This window comes from Atractosteus spatula, chromosome 9 (genome assembly GCF_055471065.1).
Source record: "Atractosteus spatula isolate fAtrSpa1 chromosome 9, fAtrSpa1.hap1, whole genome shotgun sequence".
In the NCBI taxonomy this organism is placed as follows: domain Eukaryota; kingdom Metazoa; phylum Chordata; class Actinopteri; order Semionotiformes; family Lepisosteidae; genus Atractosteus; species Atractosteus spatula.
In genome coordinates this window covers 19,505,609-19,531,192 of record NC_142714.1, presented here as the reverse complement: position 1 = coordinate 19,531,192, position 25,584 = coordinate 19,505,609, and the positions used below count along the sequence as shown (strand labels likewise).

General features: G+C 36.7%; 1 protein-coding gene across 1 annotated transcript in view; it reads right to left on the bottom strand.

Annotated features, from left to right (window-relative positions):
• The window catches only part of LOC148828364 (proline-rich membrane anchor 1-like), a 79,684-nt gene that overhangs the window by 20,533 nt on the left and 33,567 nt on the right, over nucleotides 1-25,584 (bottom strand). The window contains exon 3 of the mRNA XM_088925988.1: nucleotides 10,791-10,917. Coding sequence (XP_088782114.1) covers nucleotides 10,791-10,917 — 127 coding nt within the window. The remainder of the gene's footprint in view (nucleotides 1-10,790; nucleotides 10,918-25,584) is intronic.

The window sequence follows — 25,584 nt, the reverse complement described above, 5'->3', positions numbered from 1 at the left end:
CTTACTGACAACCAAGGCTGACTCTCTAGCTTTGTTTAAATCCACAACCCGGTAGTACAAATGTGTCTTGAAGAGGCTTGACAGAAAAGGGGTCACATAAGGTTATCATAGCTGCCTTACCAAAAAATGCCAGGGCTTTTGTGGCTCTCAAGCCTTATCATTTGTGAAAATATATTCTTTTGTGTTGGATAGCCGTTATTCTTACAGAGGATGACAAATGACAGGATGACAGAGGTAGTGCAAATGAGAACAGAGGCAGATTAATTTCTGGTCACAAAATATAATCCTCAGACAGATATAGTGATATAAATAATAATATACATAATGATCCAAAGTTTAGTGAAAATTAAGTCTAGGAGCATTTAGGACAGACACACTTCTTTACAGGAATGCTGTTAGGGCAGCCAAGGCTAAATATCAGCATCCTGTGCGGAGAAAAGACTGTTTGAGAGAGGGTCAAGACAATAGGCATAAGCAAGGTTGGGGTATCCAAAGCAGAATTGTAAGCGAGGGTTGAGGTCCAGGAACGAGAAACAGGGGTCAGAATCCAAAGGAATCTTCAAAGAAATCCAATCCAATTCGTAAGGCGAAGTCGTGGTCAAAGAACAAGCAGAGAGGTCTAAATCCAAAAGAGACAATCAGAGAAGGCAGCAGAAAACGCGAAAGGGGGCGCTTGTAGTTAATAGGTACAGTATGCGCTGAAGCCAATTAACTCGTTTGCGAGAAATACTCTGAAGACTGGTGGTTGTAACACATACAAACTAAAGATCCTTAACTATGCTGCTGAAGTATCAAAATCTTTTAGAAATACAGGTACCTTACCTTTAAGATCTTATTTGAATTCTGTATATGTGCTTTTCAGTGAAACTTTTCAGTGAGAGAAAATTAGCTGTTTCTTAAGATTTTTTAAGTTGACATTCAATCTATTTGAATAATTATTTTTTAATGATTTATTCATTATTTTATTGGTACAGATGTAATTTCGTTACCTTTATAAAAGTATATACAGTATTTATAAGCGAAAACAGTTGCTCTCAAGAGTGTTATGCACAGTTTTGTCATGTATAGTCAAATATAGTGCTATGTACAATACAATTATATATGATACACAGATAAAAAAAGGTCCAGGTAAAATTCATATGTCCATGGTTACTGGTTTTTGACACATAGCTTTCAAAACAGACCGATTAAAAATTGCCATTAGTTCCCTTAGAGGGTTTGCCAATTGCAAAGAGCTATATATAGTATCTCATTACTAATTATAGAACAAAAAAAATGTGATTTCATAATCAACTTCTGCAGTGTTCTCATGTGTGCTGAAGCTTATTTAAAATGATTTCTTTTAACACATTGCTCCCTAATGCCTAATGACTAATGAGCAGAAAATCCAAAAGTTTAAAGGTAATGTGCACTGACTGAATGCAGTGAGCAGAGTTGGAATAACTTTAGCTGAGCATTTTGCCTTAACTGCAAGCTCTTATTGATTTCTGCTAGGGCCTCTGCTTCCCAGCTATCACACGACCTGATTCCCTTTATTTATTTATTTTATCTGCTTGCCTGCCTGTCTGCCTCTGGGAAGACATTGCATCTCCTGTTGCCTCCAATTATCAACGATGACAGAGATGCCTCAGTGCTTGCCTCAGCTTTTCCTTCTTGGTCTTGCTTTCATCTTTCAGATATCTTGCCTGTGTCAAAAACACCAAGATATCAGCCCTCCTTAAATAACATACTGAAAAAAAGAATATGATTTATAACAAAGGTCATTATCACAGAATAACATATATATATACACTACATTAGCAGTACAGTATATATATATCAGTATAACATGTTTTAAATCAATCTTTTAGCTGCTGTTTGCTACAAAGCACTTTACAGAATAATATTAGTTAACAACTAACCACTGAGCATGGAGTAGAGGAAAACAAAAATCCCCAGGAGGAGAAATTAAACCTCCTTGAGTCCTGGGCCCCGTGGTCATTCCCCAATCAAGGCAATGAATTTGTGGATTTAGTCAGATTTGAGTAAAATGTAAAGAGAATTAGAATTCACATATGGTTTCTTGAATTGTAGCTTTAACATGTCAACCTCAAATGCAGCTCGGAAAGAGCCATTAATTATACTTAATATGAGATGGGCATGTGCATGATGCAAGTCTTTATAGTGCACTTGCCAGTATGAGATCTAAGATACACCATGTTGCTGCTACGCCACGCCCCCGGAGGACTCGGCACTCCACCTTGCATTCCAACACAGTCCCCAATTAGCCAATTTATCCCAGTTTATTTAATGCTGCTTCACAGTCTCCCCTGTGCTCAGTATTAGGGTTCTTCCTGGCTAGAGCAACTTCTATTCTTGCGATTACTTTCTTCTTGGTTTTTTGGCTTCCTGATCCTGGTTTGTTTTTTGACTATGTCTCCTGGTGTTTTGGTTTTGGTACTTTGATTCTCGCTTTGGTTTCGACACTCGGCTTCCTTACGGCTTACGGCATCGCTTCTGGTTTTGTACTTTTGCACTGGCTTGTCTACCCTCGGCTTTCGGACCTTGGATTGTTCTATCGACTATGCTTCTGGAAATCGCCCTGGTTTTCTGCATAGGGTCCTCACTACTAACTTGTAACAGTTGCTTTGGTTTTGGCAATTAATCAAGTTTATTCCTAGTGACAAACAATACAAAAAAGGTTTCAGGATGGACTGCTTGCCTGTGGGGAGGACAGATAACATTTCTAATGCAAGGTGCAGAACCCTGAGTGGCCAATTTTGGTAGTACACAGTGTACAGCTATTGCCTTAATGGGATAACTTTTTCTGAGCTTCAGTTTGAAGCAGTTTCTTTGTTTTTTTTCAGCAAAACCTGAAGAACTCTCATTAGTTTAGTCACAACCCTCTAGACTGACATGATCCACAGCATTCAATTCAAAGCTTTAGGCGCAATTAATGCAATGCTTTCATGGCAATTTGGGGGTCTTTTTGAACATAAATACCCAGTATCATAGTTGAACTCTAAAAATTTAGAAATGACAATACCATTTGTATCATCTGTTGAAAGCAATAAGTACAGCAAACTGAGATGGGTATCCTGCCAAAACGTTCATTCACAAAGCCTATAAGATCTTCAAGAGCAACTATACTTTGTTACAAAATAAGTAGTACAATGCTCTTTCACATTATTGGAAAATGGTTAACAAAAATCTCTTCATGTGCACGACACTCCCCTGGGCTTGTTCTACAGAAAGATGTATCTCTTTAAAATTAATTCATTAACATATTGCCCTAGTTGTGCTCTGTGCAGGGAGCTCATCTAACTCAGGCCTATCAAGTACCCTCAATTCCCAGAGCAAAATTCCATTTCAGCAACTGTTCAAATGAGTGAATTCAACTGTCTCAGGTAATTGACCTTTTTTTCACTTATTTGGCGGAATTCATCTTTGCTCCCTATGGTAGGCCGGTGTTACCTAACAGCCAACTACAGTTTCAGAGTACAGTGTACTAGAAACATAAGACATTGCAGTATTATGTCCCTCAGGCATACTTACGAAACAAAGGTGTTTTGTCATAATACAAAAAACTATAAAGCAAACATTACATTTCTAAAAAAATATTTAATAGTTTTCCCAGTAGGTATTTTTAAATGTGCTTTTTTTTACCAGTCAACCATTTGAAATATATTGTATATTATGTGTGTGATGTCAATCCCCTCAGGTCAATTAAGGTCTTCTAAACAGTACGTGACAAGTGTTTTGTCATTAAAAGCATTCTCTCAGGTGTTCAACTTCATTAAGCATTTATCACTGCAGAAATTCCATGTTATATACTGTATCACTTGCTCTTAAATCATAACTCTATCAAAAGAGAGAACACTTTACATGTTGTCATCCATTTAACAAGGAAGAGATGCCACTTTCTTTGTGAAGGAAAGATGTGTGTCTCCAAATGCAAGTGAAAATGCATAAAGAAGTGTGATATAACAAGCTAGACCCCCTGTAACTATAGCAGACATATACAGTTTTTGGCTTTATCAGTCCCAATAGATAAGTAAATGGGGCTGAATGTCTCCTAGTATCACCAGACACAACAAGCTACCTCATCATGGATGGTTAAGAAGTATTGGACACACCACACTTTCTAACTTCTGAAATCTATGTTATTATTTTTCTGGAAAGATATTTCTACTTAAAATACTTCTAAACTCTTAAAACATATGTTGGCTTGAATTTGTCATTTTTACTATAAGTAGTAAAATAGTGCTCTAATATTAAGGAGAAGTAAAGGTACTGTAGTAACAGCACCTTTCTTAATATAAAAACAGTATATTTTAAGAGGCCCTACTCTTTCTGTATTGTTCTGGTGTCATAAAATACTTTCAAAAACTACTGTTTAAGAACTTGAACTATTTGCATGTTTGAAAGAAACTTTAATCGAGTGATTCTGCAAATTAATTTGTATGAATGACTCTTTTTTGAGGCTGCACGATATAGTATTCATTATGCACAACATATTCTTCCATGTTTTTACATAACTAAGATGCCATTCAGCTATAAAACCCCAAAAAACTGACATTATCACACCACAGCTAGAGCTTATTTCCACTGTATGGATTTTCTGTTTTACAGAACAAATGTTCTCAGTATGTATTGTCTTTCATTCAGTTATATCTCAGATCCTGGGATAATAAATATACAATGGGCTTAGGTATTCACAGGCTGAATATAATGTGTTTTAGAACCACTCCACAGAACCCAGCACAAAAAACACCTAGGGAATGCGATCAGACACTGCCACAGCCAGACATGTAAAAGCTCTATTTCTTGCAAGGACTATGTACACATTTTGCTGAAATTTGAGGAGGAAACAGTTATTCATCAAAAGACAAAGCACCTGTCACCAGACCTTTTGTACAATAATAACTATCAGACTCTTATGCCTCGCTACTTCTTTACATAATGTCTCATGTAAAGACATAAAGACATAATGTCTCATAATTTCAGAAAAGGAAATCAATGAAAGTCAAAACAAACTTACCACAACAAATACAATTTCATATTACATTACATAGGAATTACATAGTATATATCCATACAATATTACATGTAGAGCTGTCTGGGCTCACTGGTATGGTCACAATGGTTAGGTCCCATAATGTACTAGCTATATAATGTCAAAATTACTCTGTCATGGGACATTCCCAAAACATACTGTATGTAAACAGATGCCACTCACACCCTCCAGAGCGGGTCAGTAGAAATCCCCACCTTCAGGATTAGAGAGCACAACATTATTATTGTCTAATTGTTGCTAGAAATTTTTTAGAAATTGAGAAGCAACACTGGTGACACTTATAAGTGATACATTTTGGAGTAGGCCAGCAGCCATATCACCCTGCAGCTGTCTTTTGGATGAGACGTTAAACCGAGGTCCTGACTCTCAGTGGTCTTTAAAGATCCCTGAGAAGAGTAGGGAGTTATCCCTGTGTCCGGGCAAAATTTCCCCCCTCGGCCTTTACCATGGCCTCCAAATTATCCCCATGTATGATTGGCTTGCACTTGTCCTGCAATGGACTGGCACCCCGTCCAGGTTGTACAGTGCCGGGTAGGCTCCAGCTTCCTGTGGCACCATATGGTATAAAATGATTTGGCAAACGACATGACATGACATTTTGGAGTAGGAAAGTATTAATATGGCAGTGATTAGCACAGTTTATTTCCTTGGCAAAGCTCAATGCATAACCAAACTGATTAAATTGAAGAATGTGGAACATGTGGAAATAATAAATTGCAACACAGATGGGAAACAGAACTATGGTCAATACAAGTAAAATTTTCATGTCTTTGTGGGGAAAAAAGAAACTTTAACATTATTGTTTTGAGTTGCTAATCATCACAAATATTTCATCTTGGTCCAAAGATTTAAAAGCTTGGAGGCAGAGGGAAGGGGGGAAGGGGGTCAAGGGTATATTGCATTAACTAGAGTCAAAGATAAAGTCACCCCCTATAATAAGTGCATGCTTTTTTGATGGGTGCAGCTGTGCTCTGCCCCTGTCAGGATTTGCTCATGGTTGCTTGCAGGCTCAGGGCGGGCACATTGCCACACTCCAGACAGCAGCAAACTATGCTACTCCTAAAGGTTCTTTGTTTCAAGTGAACAACATCACTTCTGTAGCACCTTTGTAAAACTGCTGCAACATTTGTGAAATTCTAACATTTTAAGTCATACTTGGTTGATAAGAGGGGTTTTTAATGGAAAGAAATACAAAACAAACTAAGAAACGTAACCAAGAGCCTCTAACCTCACAAAATACATTTCCTGATATACAGTACTCTGGAAAATGTCCCTTGAGTTTTCCTACAAAGAAAACACTAGGTGGCTTGCTTTGGCTCTCTAATATACACATTTCTTCTTTGAAAGATGTTATTGTTATTGTTCTTAATGTGTTCCACTCTATTAAACAATCTTTAACAGAAAATGTAATCACTGATGTTAAAACAGACAGCTTTTACTCCCTTAATAAAAGTAAGAGTTGTCTTCAACAACTGCAGATATAACCATTTCTAACATGTATTCAGTTACAATAGAGAGCGAAAGGATTGATATAATTCACACAGACTTGAGAACACACTGGAAAAAGAAAAATACGATTCCACTTGGGAGAGAAAAATAAGTACAGCAGAAACCTACAGTAATAGTAAAAAGCAATGGATACCTCATCCCAGAATTTGGGTTTATGCTTAATTGTGAGTGTGTTTTATAGAAGAACAGAATCAATATAAAATTAATATAAAAAAATATTCTTAATTTTTTTATAATTAAGAAAACATACCATGAACCTCATGATTTCTGCACAATGACAATTTTGAAAGAAATGAGTGACAGTTGCAGGTTTTTAACTATAGTAAGAACCAAAAGGAGGAAAATTTCAATTTTCAAAGAAAACAACATTTCTCCAGAACAGCTAGAGATGCTGTGTACATTCAAAGGCAATTGTAGATGTATCCTTCAGGCCTAACTTATAGATGTCCATCTTGTAGATACGAAGTCATATGCAGTTTTTAGTACCGGTGGTTCTTAAACAATTTTTGGGATTACTTCCTTAGATTTGTAATTTTTTCAAATTCAATAGTGATGGAGCCTGCTAATGGCTTTTACATGCTGAACTGTAACCATCACACCTGCTTGATCACAGAGGCTCTGTAACCGTCACGCCTGCTTGATCACAGAGGCTTTCCCCCCCCTGTACTGACCCCCAAACGGTGAATGTTTACCCAGATGGTAAATGTTTACACTAAACTCCTGATGGCAAAGGAAGGTATCTTCCTTCGGGTTACATCAAAGACAGGAGGGGGGAGAAACGTATATTTAAGTTCTGTAGGACCATATCCACTTTGAACTGCGATGGGTACTATAACTATTGTGGTACTTATTGTAGTTCCTTGTATGCATACAATAAAGCTTGGCTGGACGAACGAACACTTCAGGCTCGACTTTCTTGGTTTCTACAATAGGAAGAACCTAAAGAAAAACATAGATAATTCATTCTTGATAATAAAGTTGGCATCACATGCTACCTGAATACACCAAATCCCCAGATGCAAGGGAACCAGAAATATCCCAGCATTTACAGTAGTGGAAGCTTCTAAAAATAAGATTACAATATTATTCATTCATTTTGGAAGTTTTATTCTATATTAAAAGAGTTGTAAGATAATCCAAGTTTATTTATGCTATCAGAACTGCTTCTACAGTACATATCAATGTCACTAATTCTCACATCACCTCCCACAACAAGAGGGATAGGAGGAGAGGCAAGACACTGGAGATTGGGGTGAGACTGAGACGGGTCTTGGGCCAGTGGCGCAGTGTGTTGGATGCCCAACAATCAAAACCGGCAGAAGGGGGAAGGAGAAGGAGGGAGAAGTGTGGGAGCGAACAGGGAATGTGGAAATATGGAAACAAGTGGCCTCAGTTGTTCCCAAACCTCCATGGAGCAGAGCTGACATCAGAAAGAGCCAGAAGACAGAAGCACACATTGTGAGGGCAGCATGGGGCTGGCTGTTTGCCGACATTAGAGAAATGCTTGTTTCAGGTGGAGTGGGGTGGTAGCCGAGAGGCAGTGTCAAGACCTGCAGGAACCACAGGAGAACGTGCAGGAGAGGGCAAAAGATGGAAGATGGAGGAAAGAAGATAAAGTCTATTGGTAGCATGAGCAAGTGAGAACTGTGTGCTCAGCAGGTCAGCAGGCGAAATATTTTAAGAGTAGGAGAGCAGATGTGGCAGGATTAGGAATTTGATCTCCTTCTGAACTGACTTAAAAAAGACCATTGACAGTCAGAAGGACCTTCACAGAGAACTTCAATACAGAAGACTTCAAGGCAATGTTTTCAGAATAAACACTTAATTCAGAGGACACAAATGGAAATTTCACAGACATACATAGAAGTGCAACTGGCTTAAAATTGAGAACAGGAGACGTTTCTTTACCCAAAGGGCTGTGGGAATTTGGAACAAACGTCTCAGCCATGTTGTTTAAACTGATACCCTGGCTTTTTTAAATAAACAACTGGCTGAATCGTCAATCAGCTAATAACCACCAAATGGACTACATGGACTGAATGGCATCTTGTTTTGTAACATATCTTTGTTCTTAGGCTTTGCTCAAAATATTTTCTGAGGGAAAGCACATTTATTGCTAAGTTTATTTATATTAATGTTTACTATGAACTATTTGTGTAGCTATGGGCACCTCAATCTCAATCACTTCTAATATTTTCTTATATCCACATTTCCTTCCCTGTTCATTGGAAGCAATGAACGCTGAATATATTCAAAGACAAGTGTACACATATCCCTAAGGTCTAACTTGTACATGTCCACTGCTAATGTCGATGTCTGAACATTGAAGTGTTATTAAGTTTGTGATGTTTCTTTTTGTCCAGACAAAAGCTAATTTTAATGCAAAACACATCCTGTGAACCTTTTGATTTTGCAAAATTATTATGTAGCTGTCTATTGTACTACTGTATATCTAAAAGTACTATTTCAAGAAAGTCATTATCACCCATGATTGGGACATATCTATGTTTAAAAAAAAACTGCAACAAAAAATGTTTCATTGTTCATTGATTGCCATACTGTCAAATTGTTTAATTTGCAGTGTTAATATATACTATTGATGGAATATAAATGTTGTAGCAAAATTGCCTTTTAAGCTCTAAGCAGAAATAAACAATAGTTATACCAGCGTTCAAAAAATGGTGTAGTCTGTTACTGTAAGTAAAATTGAATTAGCAGTGAAATTTAGAAAGAAATTAAATTTGATACAGAAATTATACAATAACTGCAAAACAATTAAATCTGAAATGTTATTTGCAGAAAATTTTAAAGCACCCATATTCTTTCTTTTCTCCTGGGGAACTCTTCAAAAACTTCAATCAAATCCAAGGATGCTTGTGCATTCTCAATCACTACAAATGTTTTCCTATATCCTAATTTCATTCCCTGTTCATTGGAGGTTATTTTTCAAAAAAAGAAAACAACATTTCTCAAGAACAGCTAGAGATTTGTGTACATTCAAGGGCAAGTAAACTGTAGATGTATCCCTACATGTCCACTGCTAATGTCTGAACACTGAAGTGTTATTTAAATCTTCAGTACAGTAGCTACAGGAACCTTCTGAATATTCAAATAATTAAATTATGTTTTTAAAGAATTAAATCAATGTTTTACTCTAATTCTTCTTAGGCTGCATTGCAGTTCAGGCATCAGGCATTAATTCATTGAGTTATTTCTTCAATTTTCTTCCTTTTTCTTCACTGTTCCCAAAAGAGAGGTGGTAGCCCAAAGTTTAGCCAATACACTATGTGGTTTTCTGCCCATTGCTTGCCAGGGTTCGTGCCTAGTTTGCCCATATTTTAATTTGGACCCACATGTGCTACAAAATACAGAAACTGAATTGATGGATCAGACAGGGAACTTATTCTTACCCATTAGCTAAATAATGCTAATCATTATTCATGATAAATACTGTACATCTTTCTAGACAACAGGAGAATAAAACACTACTGTACCTTAACCATCTGTTCGACCCATTTCAGGAAGCTTAAATCCTACTTGTTTCATGTTAGAAGGGGAGGTCAGAGTTAATTAAAATGCAATGAAGATGACAATAACCAGGAGGCCATTACCTGTTTTTACTCACAAGCCTGTGGTTCTGTATCACTCTCAATATTCCCTTATTAAAACCATTCTCGAGGCAAAAAAGACCCAAAACTGATTAGAAACAAATGTTGACACAGTCTTTATTCTCTGTTTAAGTCTCAGGAGCTATTTATCAACCTGATGGTAGCTGTGGGCGGATGTCTGATAATCTCCAGTGTGGTGAGAAATGGACAGTAGAACATTCTTCAGACCGTAGAATGTAACATTCAGACAGAAGAATGTAACAGTTGTTTCACTGTTACATTTATTATATGAAACTGGCAAACTAAATCATCTTTACAGGTGCGGAAGACCCAAGATGGGGTGATAAGAAGACTTCTACCTTCATTATTTTTGGAATGCTGAAGAAGCATCTTCATGTCTTTTTCTCTGGTATTTAAATTCTTCTTGACTGATACCATCATCAAACCTTTTTGTTACTATTACAGCCTTCCCCCATGTTCCAAAAATGTTGCAGGGTGAAACAAATTAGTAGTGAACCACGCTCCTTCTGGAAAGTACTGTATGAGGTGGAAGGAATCCACAAGCAAACCCAAAGATTTATTTTTCTTCGCTCAATCAAAATGACAAAAAAGCCTACCTTTTTATTGCCTTGTAGCAAATGATGACCATTAACAGAAGGAACAGCACAGTAGCACATCCCACCGTGCCTATAATAACAATTTCTTTCCACCAGGGCTTCATCTGAGGCACACTGGGTTCAGGTGCTACAAGAAGACAGGACAAGAAAAAAAATGTTAGAAAAAATGTTCCAGAAACCAGCTGTTAGGAATGCAAAACAGATAAAAACATGTATTAAAAAATATCCCAGGCCAACTGTACACCCATTACCCATTTGATTAAAATTCTAACGTGAAGTTGACTTGTCAATTTAAACATGGGGCTTACACTTAATGAAAGCTTTTAAAATGTGTGTATTGTGTAATTTCCCTGTTTTCCTTCTGAGCAGGACAAGTAGTCAGTTAATGCTTTCATCACACTATCCTAGGAGCACGGTTGTTACTCATATGACATTACATTGGAAAACTGCAATGTACTGTATAGGAAGCTGTATGTGTGCTGATGCTGAATTAAAAGTCAAGCAGTTTTTTACACATAAGATAAAATCCTATGAACAATTTAGAAATATCTAAATATTAGAAGTGATGCTTCAGATCATGCAATTTTCTTCTACTAGCAATGACATTTCTGTTCTTATCAAGCTCATTATGCCACCACTGCAGTTTGGTATTTTAAAGGAAAATATTATTCAATACTTGTCGAATTGGTCATGCTCAACACAGATCATGTGTACTGTATATGCATTTTGAGTGAAACAAAAGTTTTTTACAATAAATTCTTAATTTACACATAAAACTAGAATAGCAAGAACAACCTTTAATTGTCAACATCATCAACAGTTCCTTTCACTTAGTGTTGTCCCTACTGCCTTAAAGACTGCATCTATCACCCCTGTTCGGAAGAAACCAGGCTTGGACTCTGATAGAATGAATAACTACAGACCAATCTCTAATTTATTATTTCTACCAAAAGTTTTAGAGCATGTGGTTGCACCTCAACTACATCAACTCCAGGCACATATGATAACGAATGACTTGTTTGAATGATTTGTTTATTCTTTTGTTCCTTGATCTTAGTGCTGCTTTTGATACAGTAAATCTTTCAATGTTGTTTAGTTGCTTGCAGACATTCTTGTCTATCTTGGTATTTTCTTTAATGATTTCTGTTCTTATCTGACTGGCAGGCAGCATTTTGTCTCCCTTAGTCCTCATAAATCCCCCATGGCCCCAGTCAATCACGGTGTGCCTCAGGGTTCAGTCTTGGGCCCTTTACCTTTTATTATTTATATACTACCTCTTGGCCAAATTATATGCAAATATGGTCTTCAGTTTCACTGCTATGCAGATGATACTCAGATTTATGTTAAAACTTCTTCCCCTTCTGGTCTCCCACCTCAGTCACTTATCTCTTGTTTGCGTGACATCAAATTCCCTGAAGCTAGTGATAGTGATAAAACAGAAATTCTACTGGTTGGCAACAAATCTCAATTAGATAAACTTAAGGATTTCACAGTAATGGCGGATGGCTTCCCTGTTCACATGTCAGCCATAGTCAGGAATCTCGGAGTCACACTTGATCCTCTCCTGTCTTTTGAGCCACATTTCTTTCACCTTAGAAATATTGCAAACATTAGGAAATGTTTATCAATGTCTGATGTTTATTGCCTGATCCATGCATTCATAACAACAAGGCTTGATTTCTCCAACTCTTTACTCAATATGCTTAAAACTCCTACTTCTACTCCTACTCTAAAGTCTCTTTGGTTGCCACATATTCAATACAAGATCCTGTTACTGACTTTCAAGGCTCTAAACAATCTGGATCCATCATATATCTCTGAACTCCTCCATGTTTACCCTTCCCCTCATAGGCTCCGTTCAGTTGATGTCTCTGCTCCAGTGTTGTGCAATGACCTTCTTCAGACTTTAGAGAGACAACTGTAACTGTAACTCTCTTGAGTTATCTAAACTTAAAACTTACCTTTTTATCAAGGTCTACGTATGTCTGATTGCGTATTGTTTTTGTTTTTTTTAACTTTTCTTATCTTTTTCTTTATTCAAGATGTACAGTACAGCATTCTTGGGTTTGGAAAGGTGCTTTCTAAAGAAAAGTTATTATTATTAATTATTACTTCAATGACAGGTTTAAACTGATTTAATAAGACCAGAGACATTTACTTCTAATTTCCTTTTAAAGATTAAAAAAGCAGCTTTTCATTGTAAAATGGTTTTAAAATTCTCTATCACCGATAACAAATCATTTTGAGGAATGCAAAGACATACAGTATAAAGCTGCTAAATATTTTAGACCTCAAGAGGTATTTTATTTGCCTCATGACACCACAGCTCCAGTTTGATTTATTACAACTTTCTATACAAATGCTTTTCCTGAACGTCAGTGTAAACATACTGAGGAGCATTACAAAGTTTAAAACGTCAATTAAAATTGCTTTACTCAAAAATATAATATACAGTATAACAGTGGTTTGCACCACATTAGTTCAGAGACTAATGGAGTAGTAACTCACAAGTCTCCAGAAACAAGACAAAATTTCTCACCTCTAGACCGGCAATGTCTAAAACCCGTTTTACATTGCTGTCAGATTACCTTTATTAGATTTCTTACAAAGCAAACAGTGGCTCTTTTGCGTTGATGTTCTGATTAATATTTCATTATTCAAAGCAGCATTTTTTTCACAACAATCACAAGAAAAATCTTTGATTTTCTTTTAAAAGTGTGATTACTTCAAACTAGGTCTTTCAGACAAATAAAAAACTCCACAACTCACATTAAGAAAATGGACAGAAAACAGCTTAGCTGCTGTTAACTGTTTAACAACAGCAATCTCAGTTTGTGAAAACATACTGTATAATGTGATACCTGACCCCAGTAATCACCGATCTAGGTGACAACTGGGGACGGGAAGGTCAGAAGATGTCAAATTCATTGGCATTGATTTTTTTCCACAAAAATGAAAATAAATGACTATTAAGTGCACTACGGAACCTTTCCTCATTTCCAAATAAGCATATTATTGATTGTAAGAAAACTCTAGAGACAAGAAGCACATTGTTGCTCTCCAAATTTAATTACTTCCCAAATTATACTACTTAACTATCGACACATATCGTTTTAAAATTTAAAAACTTCCCCAGAAAAGCTGAAGGAATCTTAGACCATTTCTTTAAACACTTTTAGTTTACTGACAAAGAAGCTACAGTAGGCTACAGTAAGCTACATTACGTTCATTACTTTAAAGGGGACTGCAACACTATTTTGACATTATATATAATATAATGTATAGTAGTGTTGCAGCATTTATAATGAATCAACAATGCTGAGTGCATTTCAAACCACAATGACACGACCAAGTAAATGGTAACATGTACAATCTCCAATTAACTTCAAAAAAGAGATGAAGTTTCAATGTATGCGTAGTGCCATCATTGTTTATGATTGAGAGTGAGGCCACAAAATTTCAGTGATATGAAAGTGACCCTATTACATTGCAAACATGCTTTAGACCAAGCAAAGTTTGCTCATTTTAAATATTTTCATTAAACCAACACATATAAGGTGACATGTTTTTTAGATACTTTATCTAAGTATTGCAAGAAAGAGCAACATGCCAACCAAATAAAATACACTCATACAGTATTAATTTTCAAGTTTGGCAAACGTGCTCCATCATTTACATTAAGTAGATTGGATATACAGTATTCTAGTAGGACTTTTTTTGGAGGAATTGCTGAGCCATAGTCCATGCCATTGCCTGAGCAGCTCATTCCGAGTGCAACTTAATTGAATTCAGTGTATCAACTTCGAGATGGTTTTGCAGACAAATACTACTTATTTGTTAACCCTGCATGCAGATCATATTCAGACATTTCTGGGGTGAAATGTCTTCAGCACAACCTGTACTTATTTGATTGTACATCACACTGAATCTCGTCAAGAAACTTGTCAATGGGAATGACATTAGTGCCCACGTTTATTACCCATCTCTTGGCTAATTAAATATTTCTTGGAAAAGGAAACAGTTTGACTTTCTGCTGATCTGATCCACTGTTTTGTGTGTGACCACTATGTTCTGAACAGCAAAATGCTCAACAGTGAGGCATCTTTTACAATATATACAGTACTTGAGTTCGAAAAGGAAAAACAGGGTTTAATGTTATTAGGAGACCATGTTTCTCATTTGCTTATAGTGACTAGTGAGCAGGAAGAGTCACTTTCATGTCACAATTTGCACTAACTCTCGCTTTAACCTGTGGTAAGACCAGGGGTTTCACGTCTGCCAGTGACAACAAAGTTCACGATTTTGCACTCGATTTGAAATGTGTAAAATTTTGCAGTATTGTCAATTGATCTATTTTGTTACCTACATTTAATAAACGGTCTGAGAAATTGGGACTGCAGTTCCCCTTTAAGACACGGGAAGTATGTACATGTAAGAATGGTTATTAGAGAAGTCCACTCATCCTCACTGATGGCTATTATCATAAACTCATCCATGATCAGTAAAGCTGCTTATTCCTTGTCAAGGTCTTGGCATCCCAGATCAAAATGCAAACAAAATGCAATGACAAATTTTAAAGAAATCACACAGTATAAAATGTAATAGTTAATTAAAATTCTGGGATTTCACTGCCAGATCACGTGTAAATATTTTCTTTGAATGTGGTATGAACTGATAGGATAGGAGCATCCTAATGAGCATTTACAGTATAATCCTGATTCTTACTAAGTACTGCGCATTTTTTAAAGAAAGATTTGAGTTTATAATACATACTGTAGGTGTTTTAGACAAAGAAAACAAATACAGTATGATGTGGGGAGCTCTTTCTGTTGTATTATAAACAGGACAATGAAAAATACAAAACACTTTAAAAAAACAAACAACTTCCTAATTGTGCTATAAAAAGTACTCTTTGGATTTCTAAAATAAATAAAACAAGGCTACCAATTAAAGCAAAAATACTGCATTTGGAAATGGTTTTGAGAAGATTAATTGAACAAGTCCCACACAATTATTAGGGCTACATTTAGAGTTGTAGACTGATGGAAAAACCATTCCTACAGTTTGCAGCATTCATGCAGTTTATTTGCATTTGCCTATTTGGAATAAAACATATCTCTTTATGAGCACCAATATACTAGATAAAAAATAATGAATGGAAGAATAAAAACTATTATTTGCACATTCATTGTCTGCCTGAAACACAAATCTCGTGGCTTGTTGAGAATATAAAGGAATTCTATGTAATATTATGTACAGAACTAGTCACCTGTTGATCTATTCTAAAAACATCAAAAATATTATTTTTTAGATATGCCATTACTTTTGTGTAGAATAAAAGTAAAACAGCATTTAATCCTACAGATGATGTTTATTTAACAGAAGTCCAGGAGGAGGTCAAATTCTAATGTCACAGCTCTGCTCCTCTACGCATAAATCTCCCTGGCTGCACACATCTTGTGCATCTGTGTGCATCATTTCTAGCTCTCCTCTCATCCTTCAAGCACATTTCAGCAAGCGATACAGTGATCCTCTTCCAATCTGAAGCTAGCCAGTCCTGCTAGTGCTGCTGTCTTTTGCTGACTCGAATTCTGTCACCTGCATCATACTGTACATGTGTGTCATTCATTTCATTCATGACGTGTGTTCCTCTTGAACACTGTATATCTGTGTCTGCTTGATCAAACAAGCTCAAGCCTGCATGACTCATTTCTCATTCATTCCATGCAACAGATACATTCTACGTGGACCCTTGAAACTCTGCAGCCAAACCGAGTTGCTCTTAACTCCATATTTGAAATATGTGTGTATTGGCAATCCTTTAGGTTGGTTGTGACAGTGCTGGTTGTCATTTCCTCAGCAAGGTGACTTAACGCCAAACTATTAATTATGCTAAACTTTCTCATTTTTTGGTGTGTTTCATCAATATTAAAATGTGACCTGAACAGCAGTTCAGGAGGAGGTCAAATTCTAATGTTACATCTCCTCTTCCCCACATATAAATACTCCCTGGCTGCAGACAGCAGAACGTCTCCCACTACCTCAACATCAGTGTAGCAGGATTTTCTCCCTCGCTCATTCCTTGCAAGTGAGAGGGGTTGCGAAAGCAATGAAATCTTTGCCTTCGTAAATTTTAAGTCAGGACAATTTCCCAAATTTTTAAAGTATACTCTCAAGGCTTGCAAGGCTAACAAAGTTGGAATTTGTCTAAGAATATACTGAACAGATACAGCAGCTCCCAAATTAATCAGAGCTCTGCTGGATATGATGTGTGTTTATCCTATCTTATCCAGTTAAAAAAACAATTAAATAAAATAGAGTGGAATCATTGGTCAGTGTCCTTAACTTCACAGTATGGGGGAGGCAATAAAAAAGATCAACAAGAAAGCCACTGGATGTTCACAGTATCTTCTGCTTTCCTTACTGGACACAGTTGCAGGGGGGACTGAGACTCAGAAACCCAGAACTCTACCAACTCCAAGACCAGACTCCCAGCATTTGATGAAACCCTGAGCTTCACTGGTCATAGTGGAAGTTGTGTTCTTAACACTTCATCATGACCTTTAAACCATCACCTACAGCCACCAAACGAAAACCATAACCTGGAGACCACAAACCATAAACCAAATTGTAGAAACATGACTCATCACCCACCAAAACCCCTTACTCTCTGTAATAAAATAACTAAAGTATCCAACATCCAAATATTAATTTCTTTTGTATGAGTCTCTCCAGGTTTGTAGTTACCGGTGTTTTTCCTCCTGCACTGAGGGATTATTCTTCCAAAGTGACCTGTCAATGGGAGTACTCCCAGGCTATTATCTCTATGCAACCAGAAAGTTTACAGACTGCAGAGTTCCCAAACACCTGACCAGTAGGCTTACAGTATGGTCAAGGAATCCCTGTATTGCCTTTTTACATACGTATAACACCATTAAGCCAAAAGAGTGCAGTCTGCCTTCCACGGTCAGCCACAGGGTCTGAAAGACCTGATGACCCAACACCTCTAGAATTTGTAACTTAGAAATGAATGAATTAACCCCCTTGTGGTTGAAAAGGAAAGTCACTGTCTCTCCTTAATTCTTAACCTAACTTTATTAACCAGCTGTAACTATAACCTGGTTAGCGACGCTAACTATAACCCAAACCTGTGCTCGTGAAACAGCAGCCGTCGGGTGTGCTACTATTTTACAGATACACTCAGTATCTGACAGGAAAACTTATCACTTAACCTAGTGGCAACTGACACAACTTCCATCTGAAAACTGTACCTGCAATCAGACCACAGGGCAAGTCCAGACCTTGTCAGGACATTTGGAATTAAATGGTAGAGAGCTAACTGAGTGCCTTCCAGTCTTTCCTTCTATAATGTCGAAGAGAAAACCCGCTCTTCAGAGGGTTCTCTCCAGTGGTGATGAGATACAGTATATTTCTCAGGAGAGCTAACCATGCCTTTCCCTTCTACGGTTTAGACTAACAAGCTGTGTCTTAACCAAACTCATCTAATCTTCACATCTGTGAGACTGCTGTTAACCCTTTTACTACTGCTCCCCAAAGGGAGTTTACAACCTCATTTACACTATTGTCAATTCTACTGGTTGCTAAAACAGTGCTGCTCTAGACCTTTGATCAAGGGTAATTCCTGTGTTTATAGAACCTGAACAATGAAGGTTGGAAGGAGACTTAATTTACTACATTCAGGAATTCAAATTCCTGAAAAATGGTCAATACCAAAGGTCTACTGCAGGACCAACAATGAAAGATCCAGGGACACAAGAAGAAGAACATTTAAGACTGAATTAATATTTACTAAAAACATTTCCAAGTGTCTGGCACAACCAATTCATCCATGTTATTAAAGCAGATTCCCTAAAATTCATCGAGACACAGCTGGATGAGGTTCTTATATCAATAAGCTAAAGGTTACTAGCAACCAAGCAAGAAAGGTATTGAAACATTAAATTGTGTCAGTAACTCTTCAGAGATCCACAAAACTTTGAAATCTGTAGAAAACGTCTGCAACCATCCTCATCTACAAGGGTTTTAAAACATTTCAGAGACTGTACTTTCAGAATTATACAGTATTTTTAGTTTAATCAGGATAGAATAAGCCTGGACTTGCAAGTGTTACATTCAACATCATCTTGGCCTGACATTCATTACAAAAGAACGGTGCAGAAAATGTATACAAAGAACAAGTACCAAAATGTATGACCACTGGACATGCACATCTTTGTGAACGGTTTGTGACAATACAAAAAAAATGCAACTATCTTGGTTTCTAGAAAAATCATTTTATGTCTCCAGGTAAGACAATAAGAGATTAGAAAATGTTAACATTGTCGATCTGACAACAGTAATAATTTCAAGATATTGTATGAAGGTCAGATCATATAGTCTTATATTGTAGTTTTATTCTGTATTGTTTGCTGGAAGTAATCAAATGGCTTGTCCTAACATCTTAATTCATTATTCCTTTTGTTCCTACACTGGTAAGGTAAAATACTATTAGTGGGGGCTAGATTTTTAGGCGTTCAAAATAGAAATAATCAGTGATATTCTTAGACAGCTGCACAGCAGAATATTCATTCTCTAGGTGTTTAAAATATTCATACTCCATTTATACCCTTTTACATTCTGAAAACATTCTAAATATATTTTCTGTCCTTGTCCTTGTCTTAACATTTCTGGTGACATACAATAAGAAGTTGGCTAGGTCTGTGTTTGGATTATAAAAAAGTATTTTAGAGCATGGAACACACTGATTTTATTTGGCTTTTCACATTGCCATCTGAATAAACTTACTTCAAAACTGCACTGAACCATGCTATGGGTTTTTGCATCCCTACAGTTGTTAATTACATTACAAATACACATACACTTACAAAACTAACTTATAGGTTTATGTAAGGGATATTTCTATAGAAACATCTAGGTCATCTACTGGTTACTTTCATAAAGGTATCAAACCATGAGGACAACCACACTTTAAGAAACTTTAGAAAACATATGGCTAGTATAAAAAACAGCCTCTTTAGAAATATGGCTAAAGTTTTAAAATCCATGCCAGTCTTTACCATAACCTCAAACTCTAGAAGAAAACATGGATGGGGACCAGAAAATGTGCACTACAAATTCTTTGAAAACTTAGGGGCAAATTCTAAATCATGTGCCAGATGTTGGGACAAGGGGATATACAGTAACCTTTAAAGCATCAGTAATATTAACTTCATTCAGTCACATTTTTCATCCATTAGATGAGATGCACAGCCATCAGCCATTTTTGTTATAACGTGATAGTTGTGTTACAGAAAAGCGCATTACAGAAACCATCTATGGGAATTAGAGGGATAGGGGTTAGAGAGTAATATGTTTTTGTGATAATTTTAGGTACAAAAATATAAGACATTAAATGCAGTATTAATATTGCTAAATGAGAAATCATGCAATGGAGGAGGGTGAGACAATATTTTCTGTAAGAAATGGTTTTAACAATACACACTACTAAGCAATAGTAGCTTGGATGGTATTCCATGTTCTTTCCTTTCTTTCATCAATATAACATCAAGCTTTTGTTCCAGAGAGATAACTTTTGTTTTCTTTTCACTTCACCACACACACGTAGAACATTTCATACCTTTGCCACTCACTGTTACAGCAGTATGTCTATCAATGTTTCTAAGGAATGAAAATATAGTAGCTGACCACAGATACACATCTTTGATGCATATGCAGGTTAGACAAGGTCTGATGCCAATGTGTGAAAGAATACGCCAGCAACCCATGCATGCATTGTTTTGCTGAGGCTGTCACACAACCATTTTAAATATTCCCTTATACATCAATCACATTATAGCTGATTTGCATTATTGAAACTCGCACTCTAGCAGAAATGACTGTACTGTGCTATGAATGGAAACAAAAGCAGTGGGAAATGGAAACCCTACAACAGGTAGCAAAGAAGATGAAAAGCACTTACTGTTTTCCCAAAAAAATCTTCAATATTTTAGAATATCAGAGAAATAATAGGTTAATATGGTTGTACAACAGCATAGTGCACTCAAAAGATCATTTAGAAACTTGGATTAGAAGGAAAGCCATGCTGTTAATGACAGACTGAGAGTGATACAAGTGAAAGAGTAGAAAAAATGATAATTGGCAGCAAAAAGGGCGGACTGGGTTGAAACCACAGTTCTGTACCATGGAAGTCTTTTAAAAACAAAGCCACCTTTTAGTCAATTAGATTAGGGCAAGCTGTCTCAGAGGTTGATGCTATCCTGTAGGTTTGGTGAAATAAAGTGCTTTGGAAGTGGGAGGAGAAACAGTTCTGGTTTCTGCATTTCAACAACCAGATCTTGAAGACTTGTGAATCCCACAATCCCTGGACAGGAGGAGGATAATGACTTAAGTGGCTCCCCTGTGACTCTGTATTGGATGAGGAAGTATTGTATTGGAAGATTGGATGGATGGGTGAAACACATCTTGTAACAGTAGAAACACATTTTTGCATTTATAACAAGGAAAAAGGTGTCATAACCCACACAATTTTGGTTACAAAAAAAACTTTAAACACACAGCACACAGCAGATTATACTGTCGGATAATTTGCTTCATTCGTTTAGAAGAAAAACAGGTGTTATAAACCATACAGAGCTGAGGAGAACTGATTTCAAATTCTTTTTATGTTTTTCACCTTTGGCCACAATACTTCTACAGTTCACCCCTGTAGGCGTCAACATGAGTAATCTCTATGTCATTATGAATGAGTGTTCATGGTTAACCTTTTTGTCCAAATTAACCCACTACAGTCACCTATAGACATTGTGTTTTCTGATTGATAAATTCTATACATCTGTCTTTAGTTCCAATGCAGCCTGTTTTCTTTATGAGTTGGGTTTGGTTGCCTGTGATGTTTTCTACATGCATATCTTTGGGAATGTTGTATGTTTCTGGGTGGGCAAGTGTGCATGCAGTGCTTAACAGATGGGGTCTATTTCCAGGTGCTTTTCTGTAAACACATGTATTGCACATAAAGCAGGCACTCCTTCTGTTCAGCTTTTGTTGGTATCATGTTTTTTTTATTTCAAAATAAGTTTGTGAAATACTATACATCTTATTATAACCCTGCTTCTGCTATGTATTCTCTTGACAAACAATTTAATATGGCCTCAAAATAAAAACTGTGCATGACAAACACAAAATGATGCCCTGATTATTCAATGAAGAATTTAATTAAGTGTCTGGTACTGTACGTTTCAAGCAGCCAATTAATCGCATTGTCGTTTTAAGGAAAACAGTTTTATGATCCTGGTAGGATGATCTGTTAAAACTGTACAATGCACTAGTAAGGCCTCCTTTAGAACATTGTGTACAATTGTGGTCTGGTCAATGTATTACAAAACAGGCATAGCTGTTCTGCAATCAATCCAGGGAAGAGGATTGAGATAAAGTCCCAAGATTAAGGAAATGTTGTACACTGACAGGAAAAAACAACTGAACCTTTATAGTTTTGAACAGAGTATCTAAAGGGATAGGATCAATGCATTCAACATCATTGGTGGCACTGACAAAATCAACCAAATGGACTTCTTCAGAGGCAGCAGTCAAATACAAATGACAGAATCACAGAATAAGAGGCACTTTCTTTGGCAAAGCTATGGTATACCCAGCCATGTTGATGAAACTGGAGCCTGGGCTTCTTTCAAGAAATGGCTGGATAAATTAAATTCTAACTGCAGAACTGCTAGTTGTTCTAACTGCTAGCTGGGCTGAATGCCTCCTTTTGTCTGTAACCTTTCTTATGATGTTATGTGAACCAAGGCATGGAATTTGAATTTGAAGACTTGGATGATTGAGGGCTTTTAAGAATGACTGAAGACATTATTTTAAGAATACTTCATTCCTCATTCATTCATCCATCCATTTTCTAGCCACTTTATCCAATTCAGGGTCACGGGGGAGCCAGAGGTTAACTTGGCAAGCAACCGGAGCAAGGCGAACACACCCCGGATGGGACACTAGTCCATCATATCCATTCCTCATTGATTTTGTTATTTTATTGGGTTCCAAAGTCCACCCCCTTGCCATTGTCATGGAAACTGGGAAATGACTAATGCTGGGTGAAAAAACTCCTTCAGTTCTGGAGCCATTTCGGTTCCGGGGAAGTTTGTCAGGATTCCTGCATCCTGCATGCTCTGGGCTATGGTAACCAAGTCTTCAAAGGCTTCAAACAAGTGGAAGGAGGTCTGCAATCTAAACAGCTATTGTCATTGATGAAGGCGTAAACAGAATGAAACCCCCAATTATCTTGGTCTCCAGTGCCACTGAATCATGGTCATGTAATGTCAAAATATGTGTGCAAGCTAGTGTGTAACAGTTTCTCCACAATGTAACACACAGCTGACATGAAGTATACAAATGTGAAGAAATTCATAATCAACTTTAGCTCTTGGGGGATTATGGTCTTTGACTAAAGTAATTGGAGGAAATGGAGGAAGAATATGTGAGAAGCAGCTCAGCAATTTGAGACCCAAAAAATTAGATCAAGGAAACCAGAGAGTTTAACAAGGTCCACCATGACAGGACTGAGCAGTGCATTAATAGCTTTCTAAGAAGACAACTGTCACGGTCACCATCCTCTCCTCCAGAGGGTGTTCCAACCTCCTCACGTTAGGTTCTTTTAATTATTACCTGCATTATTTCCTGGTGTGTCTTGTTTTAGTTTCTATGGTCCTTTTTCCGAAATCGCCGCCTCGCATAGGGTCTAAAACACCATGCTCCACAGGAGACCAACCCGGCTTCTGTGACAACAACACCTGTTTAAACTATTAAAGAATGTGCTGATCACATCCTGGTCCGATCAGTCAATCTCAAGCTCATGGAAGACAACCATCCTCAGCCATGGGTGATAGCCATTGATACCGATAATGAATTATTTTGTTAACTGTTATGTATATAAGAGTATATATGTAATGTCATCAGTCCGTATACTTGAGCAACATTCAAATTTCTTGGGACTAAATGCATTAATGCAAAAGTACTGTATATCCAGTAGCAATCAGTACATCAAATTTCAGCAGCTGTTGCTCCTAGATAATTCAGTACAATATCTGTATAAACTCTCAATAATTAAACTTTGGGTTTAAAACCATATAAGGCTACTTATTGATTTTATCATTAAACCCAGATAAAACTACAAAAGAATATTATTATAATTTACTAACAGTTCAGTCAGAAATAAAAAATAATATGTGTGTCCGCATGGGAGAATTTTGCCATAGTTGCCTAGAGTCATCATTACATAAAAATAGCCAGAAAATTCACTTATGGATGAACAATAGTTGATGTAAATGATCTAATAAAAGAACTCAGTTCTTCTGGAAAAAGACAATACGCCAAAACCTGTATCTATGGCCAAGTAATAGACAGCCTCTGTAATGCCACAGGACTCCTGTGTCATTTTCTTGACTTAAAAAGGTTGAAAGGTAGCAGGACAATTAAAGATAATTAAGAAGGACAGATCCCAGAATAACAGGGCATATTAAATTTGGAACAGACCTGCTTCAGGGCTTGCCAGATGAAATGTTGTTAGAAAAAAAACAATTAGATGTTTTTGCTGTAAAAACCTGACTTATAATGTGATAGGTAAATTTTAGTTTCTCTAATGTTACACTTTTATGTCAGATGTGATTAATTATATGTAATATATAGTACATAGAATGAGTTTATAGGCTCCAACCTCAAAATGTGTTCAGTCTTGGAGAATGAATTGATCCGTTAATTAATTAATGTTGCTGCATGTACAGTATATAATGCAACAAACACTCTTTTCTAAGGGACAGCAGAATGATAAAAGTAGATTTTATCTTGAGTGGTGACAATTACATACAGCCAAGCAAAGGAAATAAAAAATAAAACTAATGAATAATCCAGATGAGCTTTTGTTGTTTACTCTATAAATACAACATCACCTATTTAAAAGACACTTTCCCTAACACTGTGCTGGGACCACATTATGCAGTTGTCATTGTAGTACTGCTCAAACCCTACTAATGTACATCATCATCCAGTCAAAAGGCATTTCATAATCTTTTGTTTGCATTCTGTGCCATAACTGGACTAGACACCTCTAGGAAGGTGGTGCACTGCAGTGGTAGGTAGGGAAATTCACATCCTACAACAACTTTGTATTTTGGGCAGTAGCACATAGTAAGCATTGATGAGGCTCACAATCAGGAGATTGCCATATGTCAACCAACAGATATCACCAAGATAATGCAATTATTACATTTAGAACTGGTTAATGGATAGAAAACAGAGTGTACTGACTACAGCTGAATGCCCAAATTGGAATTACATAATGATTGACATATGACAGAGGAATGTATTAAAGACATTGATAAATTAACCCATTGACCCATTGACATAAACACTACAGGACACAGCTAGAAAGTATGGAGAAGTAAATACATGGAGGAGGTAACTTTTTACACAACATGGCAGTCAAAGTCTAAAACAAACACATCGCTCATCAAAACTTATACCCTGGAATCTTTTAAGTAGCTAGATACAATTTTTGGATCGATAAGCTATGAGCAACCAAAAAATCTCTTGTTTGTAACCTTTTCATATTTTAAAAAAGACAGTGAAGAAGGTTAATTCGTTTTTAAACAAACTGATTATGGCTAAACATGGCTAGGCAAAATATTTTTATACAAAATAATTTAGTATAACTAAATATTGCTAAGCACCCAACAATTTGTCCACATAGTAAAGACTGTATCAGCATAAGCAA